This window comes from Corythoichthys intestinalis, chromosome 7, assembly GCF_030265065.1.
Source record: "Corythoichthys intestinalis isolate RoL2023-P3 chromosome 7, ASM3026506v1, whole genome shotgun sequence".
NCBI classification, from domain to species: domain Eukaryota; kingdom Metazoa; phylum Chordata; class Actinopteri; order Syngnathiformes; family Syngnathidae; genus Corythoichthys; species Corythoichthys intestinalis.
This window is the reverse complement of record NC_080401.1, coordinates 49043619-49060679: the sequence shown is the minus strand read 5'-3', so window position 1 is coordinate 49060679 and position 17061 is coordinate 49043619. Positions and strand designations below refer to the sequence as shown.

Genomic DNA, 17061 nt, shown 5'->3' with positions numbered 1-17061 from the left:
GGAGCCTCGTTAGACCTTGATAAAAGAAGTTAGACCTCTTTGACAACCAGAAATCTTGCTTGTTTGTAGGTGACCAAATACTTATTTTCCACTCTAATTTGGAAATAAATTCTTTAAAAATCAAACAATGTGATTTTCTGTTTTTTTTCTTTTTATTTCCACATTCTGTCTCTCATGATTGAGGTTTACCCATGTTGACAATTACAGGCCTCTCTAATCTTTTCAAGTAGGAGAACTTGCACAATTGGTGGTTGACTAAATACCTATTTGCCCCACTGTATATTAGTTTTAGTTTCATATGCTGAATTATTTGCTAGGTGCAGGATTTAAAAGAAAAAAGAAAGCTAAAAAAGGATGCCATTTAAAAAAATGCTCACCATTATGAATTTTGTCACTTTGACGTAAGCATTGTACAAGGGCGTAGGTTTGGTCTCAACATTGGTAGGGATGATATAACAGCATAACCTGCATGTGCACTTTTTGTCGGGGACGGGACATTAATATGACCAAACAGATTATTGAACGGGGGTCAGGGCCACGTTTCTCACGAATATGAACCTAACTAATTGAAAGGCGAAATGATCAAAGCAAAATAAATCTGTATTGACTTATGCTAACCTTTATGTTAATTTGATCACGTGATACAAGGTTCGATTCCAAACTTTGTTTTCAAAAACTACTGAAGAAACATTTTGAAGTGCAAGTCCCTTTATTAAAAAATGGGGAGCTATCCAAGAATAGGTCCACTTCTGGGGGACATTGGAGCACCTCTTGACTCAAAGTATTGTGATATAAAAGCTATTTGGGAAAAATTAATGAAAACATTTTGAAAAAAAATCTGAGATATCCAAGGACCGATCTACATCTGAGGCATCCAAGACTACCCCAAGACTCAAACCAAAGTACTCTCATGAAATTCTGATGTGTGGTTTAATTTAACAGTTTTTTTTTTCATGTCAGTTCATGTCAGTGTCCCTCTGAAGTTGACCCATTCTTGGGACTTGCACTCTGAAGCCACCACGTGGCATTACGGTAATGCATATCAAGCAAACAATGATCCAAATGAGGGATGGCCAGCTTGACTTTGTTGTTCCTTACGGAGGTTTGCCTGACCACAGTAGTCTAGCAAGTTAGCAAGCTCGTGCTGGCCGAATAAAAAAACTTCTAATATCTCTCCTCTTCGAAGGGGGCGGAAGAGGCGACATGTTGTATTTCTGTCGGCATGGTGGTGTGAGTGTGAGTGTGCGTCTGTGTAGTGGGAGGAGGGGGCGGGGGTTAAAGTCATCAGCCAATTAAACGTGCGTTTGAGGGGAAAAAATGGACCGGCACATTCAGCAAGTGAAAAGGGATAAATGTAAGTCTGAACATACTGTAATGAAAATAATTCACTTAATAATGGTAGGGTCTATTTTATCCATACAACTAATGGGAAGACAATCTAAATTACTTATATAATTGAACTTAAGATATAATGCAAATATGGCTTAAAAGTTGATTGGGACAATTTGAGCATCCTGAAAAGTTGGTAGTGTTATGTCCCTACTGTCCCTACGCAAACCTACACCCTTGGTATTGTAAATACAAAACAAAGGGATTAATTTATTTTTATGTCATTTCAATAACAGTGTGTTATCTAGTTTTGTGAACACCGTTTCAGTTCTTGTTTTTCTCTTTTATTAAAAGTTTTTTTTTTTTTTTTTTTAAATTTCAGTACAGAAAATTAAAAATTGTTCTAATTGTTCAATTCTAGTTTTCGTCACTTGTTTTCAGTAACGAGAAGAACCTTGACCTTTACAACATAACTTTAACATATTCACATCATAAAACAACACTCCAGGGAAGTTACAAAGGCTTAAAGGACAAATGAAATAAATAAACAAACAAATAAGAGGACTTTGCTTTGTTTTTTAAATTGAACAATAAAACATATAAAATAACAAATAACAACAATACAGAAAAAGCAGTTCACATAAGATATAATCTTATTAACATTTTTCTTTTTACATAGTAAGACCAAAAATAAAAATAAATTAAAAAAAACGCATGTTATATGCTGAACAATTTTGCATGAGCTTTTAGAACAGACTTTTATTAATATCATATTAAGTGATGTGAAAAATAATTTAATTTCAACTAAGAATAATTTATAGTTCGGATTTACGGTTTGAATCAGCAAAGGATTTTGCTAGCAAAGCTATCATCGCTCCATGCCGCACATTTCCTGTGCCTTTTTGTGTTGGCTCATGGGAAATATAGTGACTCTATGGAGGTCGATTTGTGTCTTTATCATTCAATCAAAAAAAAAGTTGCTTCAATTAAATAAAAAGTTGCTTCAATCAAAATATATATTTTCAATCGATGAAAACGTCACTTCAATCATTATTCTTGCTTCATACTTTTATGCTATTGGCGTAATCAGCTGCCACTCAAACACACCGGAACTAGCGTTGAAGTTGAATCTTTATGTCAAGATGATTCAGTCGAAAAAGTGTGTTCAAAACTTTTTCCACTTTGAAAAAAAAAAAAGTTTAAAACTTGTTGCTTTTCAAAAAAAAGTGACACTTCAATAAAAAATATATATATTTCAAATTAAAAAAAATTTTTCAAAAAAATATATTTTTGCAAATGATTCTTTTCTTTGATTAAAAATAGTTTTTTGATTAAAGCAACTTTTATTGCGATTGAATGATTTTGACGCAAATGTCCTACCCCTATTATGGCTCAAACACAAAAAAGATTGCTTCAATCAAAGAAAACAGTTTGAATGAAAAATAAAATGTTCAAATGCGAATTTCTGAGTCTCAAATATTTTTTCACATTCAAACCTTTTTTTCTACGATGGAATTTTTTAAAATTTTTGATTGAAGTGATTTTTCTTTTGAAAATATATATTTTTTTGTTTGAAGCAACTTTTTTGATTGAATGATAAAGACACAAATGTCCTAGCCAAAATGTGGTCCAAACGAAAAATTACATGACTTCAATCAAAAAAATGATGTTTCAATTAAAAAAAAAAAAAAAAAATCAATCAAAGAAAAATAGTGAGTTTGAGTTTCAAATTTGTTTTTGCATTCAAACACATTTTTTTTTTAATTGAAGTGACGTTTTCTTCGATTGAAAATATATATTTTGATTGAAGCAACTTTTTATTTGATTGAAGCAACTTTTTTTTTTAAATTGAATAACAAAGACACAAACAACAACTCAAACCGTGATTGGAACGCAGCCATAGTGACTCATGTTTGTTCTTTGTAGTCCGCGCACTGGCTATATTCGTGTAGCTGCCAGTAGATGTCGCTATTGCGGCGTATTCCAAATCTACGGTGGCCGAGTAGTAGCTAAAGCTAACTCGCCGCCTTAGCTGCACTGTGTGTGTGCGGCAGTGTTAGTGCCGCCAAGGAGCAGCCAAACCGCACAAGCAGAAGAACCTCTCGCACACTTTGCGTCCGGCGAGCGACGCGTTTGGACGTTCCAACTACACTAAACAACCATAAAATAAAAGAAGAATATGAAGAATGCGTAAAAGAAACAGTGGGACATCAAAAAGCGGCACCCGTCCGGACTGTCTGATTGACTGAGCGGCCAACGAGACGTCGGGGACGGTGTTCGCCCACCGGTTGAGCCACAAGTTGCATTCGGCAGGTAAGGCGACACTTTTAAACACTGTATTCATCTTTCTTTTCGGGAAAACTTTAAAGGCAGCTTAGTTTAACTTTTATCTCCGCGACAGGATTTATATTTAAGGTCTCTGATGGAGTTTTTGTTGCATTTATTGCTGGACAAGATGGTCTCCTCCTTTGTGTTTGTACTCGGACTTTGTTGTGCTAAGAGCATTAAGGTGCCGTCTGGACGATGACAACAGGTGTTTAAACAAGTAAGATGGGGATTTATTTATATTTTAGGTGTTATGATTGAAAAGGTAGAACAAGGTCATTAATAATAAATAAATTACTGGTAGTGTTAAACTCCTTAGTAGTGCTGGGCGATATGAAAAAATATTCTATCACGGCATGGGGATTTTATATCACCATATATGACACAATATAGTATATTGACGCTATTATTAACCCCCTAGATAAAATATTTGTAGGAATAAAAAGCACAAAAATAATATTAATACAATAATACTAATTAGTGCTGCAACGATTAATCGATTAACTCGAGTATTCGATTTGAGAAAAATATTCTAATTAAATTTTATTGCTTCGAGTATTCGTTTAATTAAAGTGGCGTTGTAATGGTTTGTGTTAAAGGGGTTGCATTTAGTTTTATTGATTAGGGTGGATACACTGCCCTCTGGTCTGCCTCATTTCAAATGGCTAAATCCAACTGCTCCCTGTTAAGACCAACACAAGCTAAGTTTTTGTTTGAGATAATGTGCATTCATAATTTTGTTTATAGGGCATATTTAGCCGTTTCTCGTGGGAATATGTGAACCATTTGTTAAAAGCATTGTAAAAAAAACCTTAGGATTTTATGGCATTTAAGCTAGCAGACTTTTGCTATGTAAATTAGCCAGTTCTTCTTTTGTTGTACTTAGATCCGCATTTATTTTTTATACTGTTTAAGGCTCAGCTCAGGTATTTTAATTTTTCATGTTCCTTATCCGATTACTCTATTATTCGAACTAACTAGTTCATCGATTAATCGACTACTAAACTAATCGATAGCAGCAGCCCTAATGCTAATTATACAAAATTACATTGAAAAAAAGTATAGCTAAAAGTGACATAATCCTTAAAATAAGTAAATATAGAAAATGTATTAAGAAAAAGAAACAAAACTAATTGCTTGCAAATGACAATGATAGACATCCAATTAACTGAAACTAGGAGGACTGGCTAATGTGGTGGCAAAAGTACTCACTCTCAGTAAAACCTTTACTTATTGCAAAATGTAAAAAAAAAAAAATACAGATAAAATTTGAAGTGTTGTTGATTCAACTTGTTTGAAATTGAGGAATATAAAAAACAAATACTCTTGAATTCACTTGGGTCAAAATATACAAATGAATTGTAACGATATATCAAAGTTAAGATTTGATTTCTAGGCTGATTTCTGATTCACGGGTCCATACACAATTCAGTAGAAACATGCCATAAACGGACATATTTATCTTGTATTGCCGTGGTGCGGTTGGTAGCTCGAGCTGCCCTGGGACCGAACGGTCAGCGGTTCGATTCCCGGCTACGACTGCCCAATGTTGAAGTGCCCTTGGGCAAGGTACTGAACATTAGTTTGCCCCCAATAGGTTGGCAGCGCCTTGCATGACAAGTGCAAATGTGTGCTAATGTAAAGCGCTTTGGGCATTGTGACAATGTAGATAAATGCGCTATTGCATGATCCCTCGTTTTTCGCAGTTAATTGGGATCAGAACCGCCACGATAAGTGAAAAACCGCGAAGTTGCGCCCCCCCGCCCCCGAATAAAATATATATATATATTTTTTCTTTTTGGGGTGTATTCAATGTATTCAGATTTAGCATTGGCAAGAGACACATATTAGACATGTTTTTTCAATCCATCAATCATTTGAATTTATATATATAGCCTTTTACAAAACACGAAAGGTCCCCAAAGTGCTTTACAACAAAGACAAACAAGGCTCATGATCAATAAAGGGCAGGAAAGTATTATATAATGGCATTAAGAAAAAAAGAAATGAAACAAAAACAGCGCATCGCGATAAAAGTCAGACAGCAAATAATGCGCGATGAAAGTCAGACAAACAGATAAAATCCGAAAACATTAAAAACCCTTAAGGAATAAAACCAGGCTAGCTACCCTAATCTGGGGAAAAGGTGAGTCTAAAAAGCTGTGTCTTTAACCTAGACTTAAAAAGGCCTAGATTCGTAGTGGTACGAATTTCAGGGGGAAGGGTATTCCACAACCTGGGGGCAGCATCCGCACTTGGGCTGCAGCTATCGAATATTTTAGTAATTGAGTAATCGACTGAAAATTCTATCGATTAATCGAGAAATCGGATAAAACTTTTTTTTTTTTTTTTTTTTTTTTTTTTTTAGGGAAAGAGCAATTATAAATATACATGAGAAAAAAAACACATTTAATCCAATATTAAACCATTTTCAGTCAATCAATGTCTTTATTTTCGATGTACATTGTTGAAAACAGCCAACAATTGCATCTACGATGTGACTAGAAAAAAAAATCACTGCTTTCACTCCAAAAACTTCTAGATCTTATAAAAAAACAAACATATTTCTTAGCTAAAAATGTAAATACGCTTGATAACACACATCACTTGAAAGCTACGTGTTTTTCCCACGTGTTTCAATTTAATTTCCATTTGTGTCAAGCTATTTTGAAGTTTTAGTTAAGTTTTAAGTTAGTCTAAACTGTAAGTACTGGTAGGATTTTGAGTTTTTGCAGTGTTCAGAATAAATGTATGATACCAGCTGTATTGGAGCACATTTATTCAGCAATGACTACTGAGCTAAAACTGACAGTTAGCTTTATTATGTTTTAATTTTACACCCTCATCACTCTACAGCGCTATGTTTTTACAGATTAAATAAAGCCTGTATGTAAGACACGTTAGCCACGCATCGACAGTGGTCATAATCAATAGAAACCTAGCCCTCCGAGGGGCTAACGTTACATGAGCGAGTGACAGTAACGTTATATTTATTAGCGATGAGAAGTCTACTGCTTAAAGATGGCGGCTGTTTACTCACGCTGCCCATACGCGGCCGAGTCTGTCATTGCGCATCTAGTCCTAAATGCATGCGATATCTATGAGACGCATCGGACACTACCTGCTACCAAACTAGCATCATGCGGGCGTAGTTTTTAGCAACGTCGGCGTAGTTTGTAGCAGCTGTCGGCTGGGGTAAGTTTTTTATTTTTTAATTTTTTTTATATTGCTTCTTCCTTTACGCACGTCAGCACGTTGTTCCGCATTAAAAGTGGTGCGGGCAAAACGTAATGCTTAGAGCTGGCAAAATTAAACGATTCCTCGAGGTGAATAAAATTACTCGCATCAGTTTTTAAACTCGAGTTGCTCGAGTATTCGTTTCAGCTCTAATCCGCACTGTTTAAGTTTCGACCTCGGAACTTGCAAAAGAAGCTGGCCGGTAGAACGAAGAGTCCTGCCAGAGTTACGGAGGGTTAAAAGTTCCGATAAATAAGAAGGAGTCTAGCCATTAATAGAAATAAAGACAAACAGTAAAAGTTTGAAATCACTTCTAAGATGGACTGGAAGCCATTGGAGTGATGATAGCATGGGGGTAATATAGTAATTGAGGACTTGGGAAGACAAACATAAAGTGCATTGCAGTAGTCCAGTAGTCCTTGAGCTTTTAAAAGCGTGAATTGCTTTCTCAAGGTCGTGGCGATTAAGAAAAGGCTTCACTTTGGCCATGAGACGAAGCTGGTTTTTGTTCACTTTTTTCCCAAAGTATAATTTTAAATGAAATGTATATGGCGGAAAACACAGACAAGACTGAAAAAGCTGTTTGTGCTCTTGCACCACTCTTTAAAAGAAACTGCTGTATTTTAAGCTAAAAAAACTGTTGTGTTTGATAGAACAATATGTCTATATGCTGCCAGAGCAGATTCATGGCACATGAAGCCCCCGAACTATTTTTAATTTGTCCGTTTTACCCTGAAAACCCCCGTTTACAGACGTCGCGCAACCGCTTTTGTTTTAACCCAGCCATAAAACGAAGGTAATTAATTATATTTATTATTCAAAATGTCTGTCTTTTTTAGCGTAGAATCATTCATTCATGTCTCATATTTCCGTTTAAAAAAAAAAAAAAACTCTAAAAAATTATTCACTCACATATTTTAAACTTTTAAACAAATTATGTCACAATGAAAAAAATGGTGTCTGTAAAAAAGTCATGGATATCGACCTAATAACTATCGCTTAATTGTATTTTTTTTTTTGTTACTGTCGCATTTTCTCCGATATGTTAGATGATAAATAATGGATCCAAAAAAAAAAACGTTGAAAAAAAAACGTTTAAAAGGGTAAATATATGAAAAAAAAAATCTCGACCACTCCTTGTTATTACCCTTGTTATATAACCATGTTTCACCCATAAAATCCCCAAAAAATCCAGCTGTGGCCATTCACAGCTATATCTTGACAGTCAGTGATACATGCTACATGGAGTTTTTGGATCGACACAAAGTAAGTACGCGATAATTCATTCATTCATTCATTTTCCATGCCGCTTTTCCTCACGAGGGTCACGGCGTCTGTAATTCTGTTCTCGCGTGCTCTCACCTCCAGTTAGGGTTATGCTGTTTTAAAAAAATATATTTTAAAAAAAAAATGCCCTTCTGCTCAAAATTTTTCTTCCTCCAGAAAATTGAGATTTTAGGCTTTCCAATGATGTACCACACATGCATATCGGACAATTTTGAAAGTTGGCTAAAGTGGGGGTCTCAGAGCGGAACTTCAAGTCACCTGAGTGTTTTCCGCCATATATGTATTTAGAGAAATGGTTTTTAAGCACTTCAAATGTAATAATTATAAATTTTAAACATGTTACTGTCCCACCGAACTATTTTTAAACAAGAATAAAATAGGGCTGTCAAAATTATCGCGTTAACGAGCGGTAATCATTTTTTAAAAATTAATCACGTTAAAATATTTGACGCATTTTACACACATGCCCCGCTCAAACAGATTAAAATGACAGCACAGTGTCATGTCCATTTGTTACTTGTGATTTTTGGTGTTTTTTCGCCCTCTGCTGGCGCTTGGGTGCGACTGATTTTATGGGTTTCGGCACCATGAGCATTGTGTAATTATTGACATCAACAATGGCGAGCTACTAGTTTATTTTTTGTTTAAAAATTTTACAAATTTTATTAAAACGAAAACATTAAAAAAGGTTTTAATATAAAATTTCTATAACTTGTACTAACATTTATCTTTTAAGAACTACAAGTCTTTCTATCCATGGATCACTTTAACAGATTGTTAATAATGTTAATGCCATCTTGTTGATTTATTGTTATAATAAACAAATACAATACTTATGTACAGTATGTTGAATGTATATATCCGTCTTGTGTCTTTCCATTCCAACAATAATTTACATAAAAATATGGCATTTTATAGATGGTTTGAATTGCAATTAATTACGATCAATTAATTTTTAAGCTGTGATTAACTCGATTAAAACATTTAATTGTTTGACAGCCCTTGAATAAACTAGAAAATGTTTGTCTTCATTAAATGCTTAATTGACTGAGTCCACTCAAATCCGTTCAAGCTGCTCACCTACACACAATAAGTTGCCACAGCAACTGTTTAACAAGTTAAACGATGACTGACGAATGCTGCGCTTTGAAGTTTCGGCTTCAAAGCATCTCTGGCAAGATCAAACCTTAAAGTCAATCATTCATCGTTAACTGAAAGCGACTCACCAACTGCCTGACCAAGGAAAGCAGCAGGAACGAGAGTGAGAGACTACGTGATCAGATCGGGACAGCTCTATAAAATACTGCATTTATTTCTTTATTTGAAAAATAATCCACGATGGACTGAGGGCACGAAGTTTGAAGTGCGAAGTAGCAAGGAATCATTGTATTTATCTTATCCTGTATTTGTTTTTGTTTTTTTTTTTCATAGAAACTAGTATAACTTTGATCCTATTGTGTCTTTCATTCTTTTAAACACTTTATAAGCAAGTGACTATAAAAGGTTTGTTCAGGTTTATTGCCACCTAAAAGCATGTATGACATCATGGTAGAAAGTTTCAAAGTAAATAAATGAGTATCATCATTGATTGTTTCCTTTCTTAGCACCATGGATTCAGAGCAGTATAAGGTAGAACCACACTACATAGACGGCAGCAGCGGTCATCACTGGCACGCCACAGCAAAAGTGGGCGACTCGGATTCCAGGGCACGAGAAGGTGACGGCGGCTGGAAGCTCCTGGAAGTGTCGCTTTCCGGGGGTGCGCCGTGGGGGTTCACGCTCCGCGGCGGGCTGGAACATCGCGAGCCACTGCTTATCACCAAGGTAAAGCGTACCAGAACTCCAGATCATCTAATCAGGGGTGTCAATGTCATCTTTGTCAAGGGCCGCGTCATAGTTGTGGTTTCCTCCGGAGGGACATTTTGTTTGCCAACTAATGCTGCCACGATAAACTTACTAATCGACAGTTCCAGTTATAAAAGGAGTATTTTGATAGTCATTGAGCATCTTTATAGTCATTTTTTAAAAAATGTACTTTTCATATATATATATATATATATATATATATATATATATATATATAATATATATATATATATTAGGGCTGTCAAAATTATCGCGTTAATGGGCGTTAATTAATTTTTAAAAATTAATCACGTTAAAATATTTGACGCAATTAACGCAGATGCCCCGCTCAGAGATTTAAATGACAGTACACAGTGAAACGCTCACTTGTTGTGTTTTATGGAGTTTTGCCGCCCTCTGCTGGCGCTTGGGTGCGACTGATTTTATAGGCTTCAGCATCCATGAACATTGTGTAAGTAATAATTGACATCAACAATGGCGGGCTACTCGTTTATTTTTTGATTGAAAATTTTACAAATTTTATTAAAACGAAAACATTAAGAGGGGTTTTAATATAAAATTTCTCTAACTTGTACGAACATTTTTCTTTTAAGAACTACAAGTCTTTCTATCCATGGATCGCTTTAACAGAAGGTTAATAATGTTAATGCCATCTTGTTGATTTACTGTTATAATAAACAAATAGTCCTTATGTACCGTATGTTGAATGTATATATCCATCTTGTGTCTTATCTTTCCATTCCAACAATAATTTACAGAAAAATATGGCATATTTTATAGATGGTTTGAATTGCGATTAATTACGATTAATTAATTTTTAAGCTGTAATTAACTGGATTAAAAATTTTAATCGTTTGACAGCCCGAATAAATATTTTATTTCACATTTTTTAAATAAAAAAACTTTCAAAAATTAGGGAAAGACAGTGAATATTCTCTTTAAAAAGTACTCATTTTTCGTATTTATTGAAAACGTTAGAAAAATTTATATTCTCAATTTTTAAAATAAAAACATTTTACTTTTTTTGCAAAAACAAAAAAAAAAATTTAAATATTTTTTCTTTGAGGACTATATTAATTTTATTCAAATATTTTTTTAGCGAGTAACATGAAGTCGACTGTTACGTCCCACGGGCGGCTTGCTAAGGGCGTAACATAAAACGAGCCACAGATTTACAAGTGGACACAAATTTATTTACACAACAATCAAACTCGCAATGAATATGTACAAAATGTGGATGAAGCGCGGCTTCAGGGTAAGCCCAGGCCAAAACAACAAACAAAAGGAATCTACACTTAAACCCCACCCGCTAACTAAGCCCTGATCATGAAAAAGAACAAAGAAAAGACAGCCACTAACCTAGCTTCCTACGCTATACAAAACAGGAGAAAACGGGTTGAACAGAAATGGCGACTTACCCCTACTTGCTTCAGTGCTCTTATTTACAGTGGTGAACAAAAACGATCCAATTACGAATAAACACAAAAGACCTCACCGAAAAAGCGGGAGAGTATCAAAGTAGCGATGAAAATGCAAACGAGAGTGAATGGCGAGCAAACAGCTGGCGAGGAGGACCGTGGCAGAATGCTGTCAAATGCGACCTCTCAGAGCGTTGACAGCGGCAGGTTTAAGAAGCTTGGCGCCTTTTTCGTGGCCAATCAGCACTGGCGAAGTCGTCGATCAGCTGTCGTCACAGTGGGAGGGGAAGCAGCCAGCTGGTGGAGGCGACGATCAGCTGACTGGAAGAGTCTCAGAAAATTAACTATTAAACGGCCAAGGGCCGTCACATCGCGGCTTGTGATGTACTTTCGAGGGCCACACCAAATGGCATGGTGGGCCGGATCAGTCCCACGGGCCTTGAGTTTGACACCTACAGGAGTTGGACAAAATAATGGAAACACCCAACATTTTGGGATCATAATCATTGAACATAATTGTTAAAGAATGGCATGAGGAACCTTCTAATGAAGTTGAGCATATATGGCCGGCACAATCCCCAGACCTCAACATAATTGAGCATTTATGGTCAGATTTAGAGATTCGACTAAGACGTCGATTTCCACCACCATCAAGTAACAGGGTATTTTAACTGAAGAATGGCGTAAAATTCCTTTGGAAACAATTCACAAGTTGTATGAATCAATACCTCGAAGAATTGAGGCTGTAATGGCCTACACCATATTAAACAAGCAACTGCAATTTCTGGATAAATTACGATCAACTCTTCCTGTTGATTTGTTGACATTTGGGGACACGTTCTGTTGATATCAGGTCACTTCCTATTGATTAGGGGACATTTCTGGGACATGTCCTGTTGCATGGCTGTCAATGGCATGGACTTATATGGGTGCCAGTTGAATGTCAATGGGCTCTAATGGTAAGTTTTTGGTCAAAAACCAAAACCACACAGGTTTTTCTGCCATTGAAAATGAATGGGAAATTTGGGCGTACGGTGAAGTAAATAAGTATTTAGTCAACCACTAATTGTGCAGGTTCTCCCACTTGAAAATATTAGAGAGGCCTGTAATTGTCAACATGGTTAAACCTCAACCATGAGAGACAGAATGTGGAGGGGAAAAAAAACAGAAAATCACATTGTTTGATTTTTAAAGAATTTATTTGCAAATCATGGTGGAAAATAAGTATTTGGTCTATACCAAAAGTTCATCTCAATACTTTGTTATGTACCTTTTGTTGGCAATAAATGAGGCCAAACGTTTTCTGTAACTCTTCACAAGCTTATCACACACTGTGGCTGGTATTTTGGCCCATTCCTCCATGCAGATCTCCTCTAGAGCAGTGATGTTTTGGGGCTGTTGTTAGGCAACACGGACTTTCAACTCCCTCCGCAGATTTTCTATGGGTTTGAGACCTGGAGACTGGCTAGGCCACTCCAGGACCTTGAAATGCTTCTTACGAAGCCACTCCTTTGTTGTCATGGCTGTGTGTTTGGGATCATTGTCATGCTGAAAGACCCAGCCACGTCTCATCTTCAATGCTCTTGCTGATGGAAGGAGATTTTCACTCAAAATCTCTCGATACATGGCCCTATTCATTCTTTCCTGTACACAGATCAGTCGTCCTGGTCCCTTTGCAGAAAAACAGCCCCAAAGCATGATGTTTCCACCCCCATGCTTCACAGTGGGTATGGTGCAATTCAGTTTTCTTTTTCCTTCAAACACGAGAACCTGTGTTTCTACCAAAAAGTTCTATTTTGGTTTCATCTGATGATAACACATTGTCCCAGTCCTCTTCTGGATCATCCAAATGCTCTCTAGCGAACCACAGGGGCCTGAACGTGTACTTTCTTCAGCAGGGGGACACGTCTGGCAGTGCAGGATTTGAGTCCCTGGCGGCGCATTGTGTTACTGATAGTAGCCGTTGTTACTGTGGTCCCAGCTCTCTGCAGGTCATTCACTAGGTCCACCCGTGTGGTTCTGGGATTTTCGCTCCCCTTTCTTGTTATCATTTTGACGCCACGGGCTGAGGAGGAAGTTGAAAGTCTGTGTTGCCCAACGACAGCCCCAAAACATCACTGCTCTAGAGGAGATCTCCATGGAAGAATGGGCCAAAATACCAGCAACAGTGTGTGAAAAGCTTGTGAAGTTACAGAAAACGTTTGGCCTTCATTATTGCCAACAAAGTGTACATAACAAAGTATTGAGATGAACTTTTGGTATAGACCAAATTTTTATTTTCCACCATGATTTGTAAACAAATTCTTTAAAAATCAAACAATGTGATTTTCTGTTTTTTTTCCCACATTCTGTCTCTCATGGTTGAGGTTAACCCATGTTGACAATTACAGGCCTCTCTAGTATTTTCAAGTGGGAGAACTTGCACAATTAGTGGTTGACTAAATACCTATTTGCCCCACTGTACATGGCTGTCAATGAAAAGGAAGTGCATGGCTGTCAATGGCATTGACTTACTTTGGCGCTAGTTGAATGTCAAATGGGCTGTCATGGTAAATGGTCAAAAATCAAAAGGACCTAAGTTTTTCGTCCATTGAAAATGAATGGGAAATTTGGACGTACATGGCTGTCAATGGAATGGATGTGCATGGCTGTCAATGGCATTGACTTACTTTGGCGCTAGTTGAATGCCAATGGGTTGTCATGGTAAATGGTCAAAAATCAAAAGGACCTATGTTTTTCGTCCATTGAAAATGAATGGGAAATTTGGATGTACATGGCTGTCAATGGTATCCCATTAGAAATGAATGGGACACTTTGCAAAGCCCCATCTAATTAGTTTTTATGATTTAAAAAAAAAAAGTGTTTCCATTATTTAGTCCAACCCCTGTATCATTTACAGTAGATTATGGCAAATTTCTGGTATAGAAAAGTATTGTTTCCTCTTGCTAGCGTCCTTTAATAAGTGCCGGCAAACACTGAATGACTGGAAATTTGCGATTAATAAAACCAAACGGAACTTGCGTCGTATTATACTGTTGATCCAACACGGACGACAAGCTGTTCCTCTCATGGTGCGATCTGTGCTTCCATGTCATTGTGTAATCATTTACCAGGCAAGGCCTCGCTGGAGGTTTCATTCCAAGCGCCAAAACACCACTACCTGTTTCAGTTGCGCTAGTCGTTTCGGTATCGACCCAAAAGTGTTCCAAGGTTCAAGACAAGAGGGGCAGCAGGGAGACTTGTTTTTTTTTTTTTGTTTTTTTTAACTAGATGCCAACACCTTCATGTTAAAAATGTGCCTTGTGGGGCCTTAATATGTCAACGGATTAAATGAAGAGTGAAGACTGCAGTTTGATATTGACACCGTTTTGCTGTTAATATTTCATGACCACACGGAAGCGGCAGCCAAAAGGGACCTAGTGAGATTTTAACCTTTTCAGTGCGCTGAGTATTTGTTATAGAGCCACTGTAAATACCATCATTTGTCTATAAAATTATTATTAATATAAGGACACATCTGCATAATATTGTGTCAGTTTTAATATTAAAGAAAAAGTAATATAGGTCAACTTACAATAAAGCATAACTTTAGGAAAATTGTCTTGTTTGCAACAGAAAAGACTTAAATCGCATCGATTTGCCTGAATTAAAAAAAAAGTCACATCCAAACTGTAATAATAGACTCAATGTCCATTTTTTGACCATTTGATACTGAAAAATAAACTTGATTAAAATCAATAAATAATAATAAATTCAAATTGATTAGCAACATTGACGCACGAGGACAATATGTCAGAATATTTGAATGAAAAAAAACAACAAAAACGACAGTAGCATTGGAGAGAGGGACAGTTTTTATTTTTACTGCAGGCAGTATCAGCTCCTTTGCTATGGTCTGGGGTTATTTTGCACTGAGCAACTTGGTATGCCACCTTATATGATGCTAACAGTGCTTGCTGGTTTATTGATGTAACACTGACAAAGCTGGATGATTGTTGGCAATATTCGTCACGTTTTCGCTGAAAGAAAAAAAAAAGTCCAGCGTGTTTGGGCTCAAATGTCTTTAAGAGACGTCTTAATTGATTTGGCTTCCTGCTGTCTGCTGCAAACATTTTTAGACACAGTAAAAAGTAGGAGTGGGTTTTGGGATCACGGTTTCGGTTCGGTTTCAGTTTGCGTTTTGCTTTTTTTTTTTTTTTTTTTTTAAACTGACTTTATTTTGCTTTTTTAAAAAAATGATATAAACACTTAAAATGTAAACATTTTCGACTGTTAAAATGCCTCTTAGCTCTTTGGCTATTGTAGTGACTGACTACTGAAATACACATACAGTAGTAAAAAAGTTACTTGGCAAAGTAACTGGTGATACCTTTCATGTTTTTTTTTTTTTTTAATTAAAAAAAAAAAAAAAAACAGTAACCTTTGCTATGTTTGGAGGTCATTTAATGTTGTTAATCAACCGTTAAAGTTGATAAAATTGCTCCCGTTTTTGCATTAGTTCCCTTCTGTCTACTTTCGACAAGTGAACATTTTAAAACTGTTTCATCCTTTAAAGATAGACTCAAGTCAAGATTTTGCCGATTTCGGAGTATTTTAGATAAAAAGTTGCTTAGGTTCGCTCGTAAGGTCTACTACAGCAGAGCCTTTCTGAGAAGTTTACTGCTTTAGAATGGCGGCTGTTTACTAACGCTACTGAGTCTGTCATTTCGATTGTAGTTCTATATGCATGAGATATCTAGGCGTAGATTGTATGCTGTCAGCTAAGTCAGGAAATATTGGAGCCACCTTGCCTAGCATCGCGTTTGCTACAGCGTCTCAACAAACACTCTTCCCTCTCCGTGTCTGACTTTTCTCGCGTCATTCAACCAACGTATTAACGAACATTGTGTCGTTGCAGAAACGGTGACCAAATTCGAATGGATGGAAAAAAAACCCGTAATGCACGAAAAACATGCAGATTTTGAACATAACGTACGGCGTACATATTTAAAAATGAGTGCTCACTTGTACAAATTACGATGAGACCGTACAACTTGACAGGTATGAACTATAGTGGACCGTCACAGTTAGGTAGTAGCACTCTGTAGCACGGGACGTCCAACTTCCAATTATCAGTGGTCAGGGCGAAACTATGTGCTTTAGCAAAATCATCTTCGATGGCTTTGCGTGCCATTTCATTAATGTCGGGGATTACGTTGTTGGAGAAATATGTCCGCGAGGGAACAATGTAACGCGGGTCAAGCGTTGCAAATAAATTAACGAAGCCCGCCGTGTGTTTTCACTGGTGTCATCTTCGGGGTTGTCCTACCCTGAGAAAGTGATGTATGTGGGTGATGCTGGCTGATGTGCCGGAGTCATGTTATAAAAGTGTTGCCATTAGCATGGGGAACAAGCGCTGAGCAATGCTTGCAAATTTTTTTTTCTTCAATATTTTCTCTCCCTCCGCATTGTAATCCACGGGGAAACCAAAATGTTGCCACACCGCAGATTTGAAAGAAGCCGGTGCTTCCTCAAAATTCGGTCTCTCCACTCCTCCGTTCGCCATAGCTATTTGTTTTCTTTCTTGTTTCACTTTCACTTCGCTCGTAAGCAGTGTTGT

The 17061-nt window shown here is 36.8% G+C and overlaps 1 protein-coding gene across 4 annotated transcripts in view; it reads left to right on the top strand.

Moving 5' to 3' along the window:
* The first annotated feature begins 3357 nt into the window (after positions 1–3357).
* The window catches only part of shroom2a (shroom family member 2a), a 95048-nt gene continuing 81344 nt past the window's right edge, over positions 3358–17061 (top strand). For 2 of the 4 annotated variants that reach the window (XM_057840757.1, XM_057840755.1), the window contains exons 1-2: positions 3358–3642; positions 9783–10002. In XM_057840757.1, coding sequence (XP_057696740.1) covers positions 9787–10002 — 216 coding nt within the window. In that variant the 5' untranslated portion in view covers positions 3358–3642; positions 9783–9786. Of the gene's footprint in view, positions 3643–8001; positions 9682–9782; positions 10003–17061 lie in introns of those variants that run through there. The other 2 variants (XM_057840758.1, XM_057840756.1) reach the window with 2 other exon arrangements.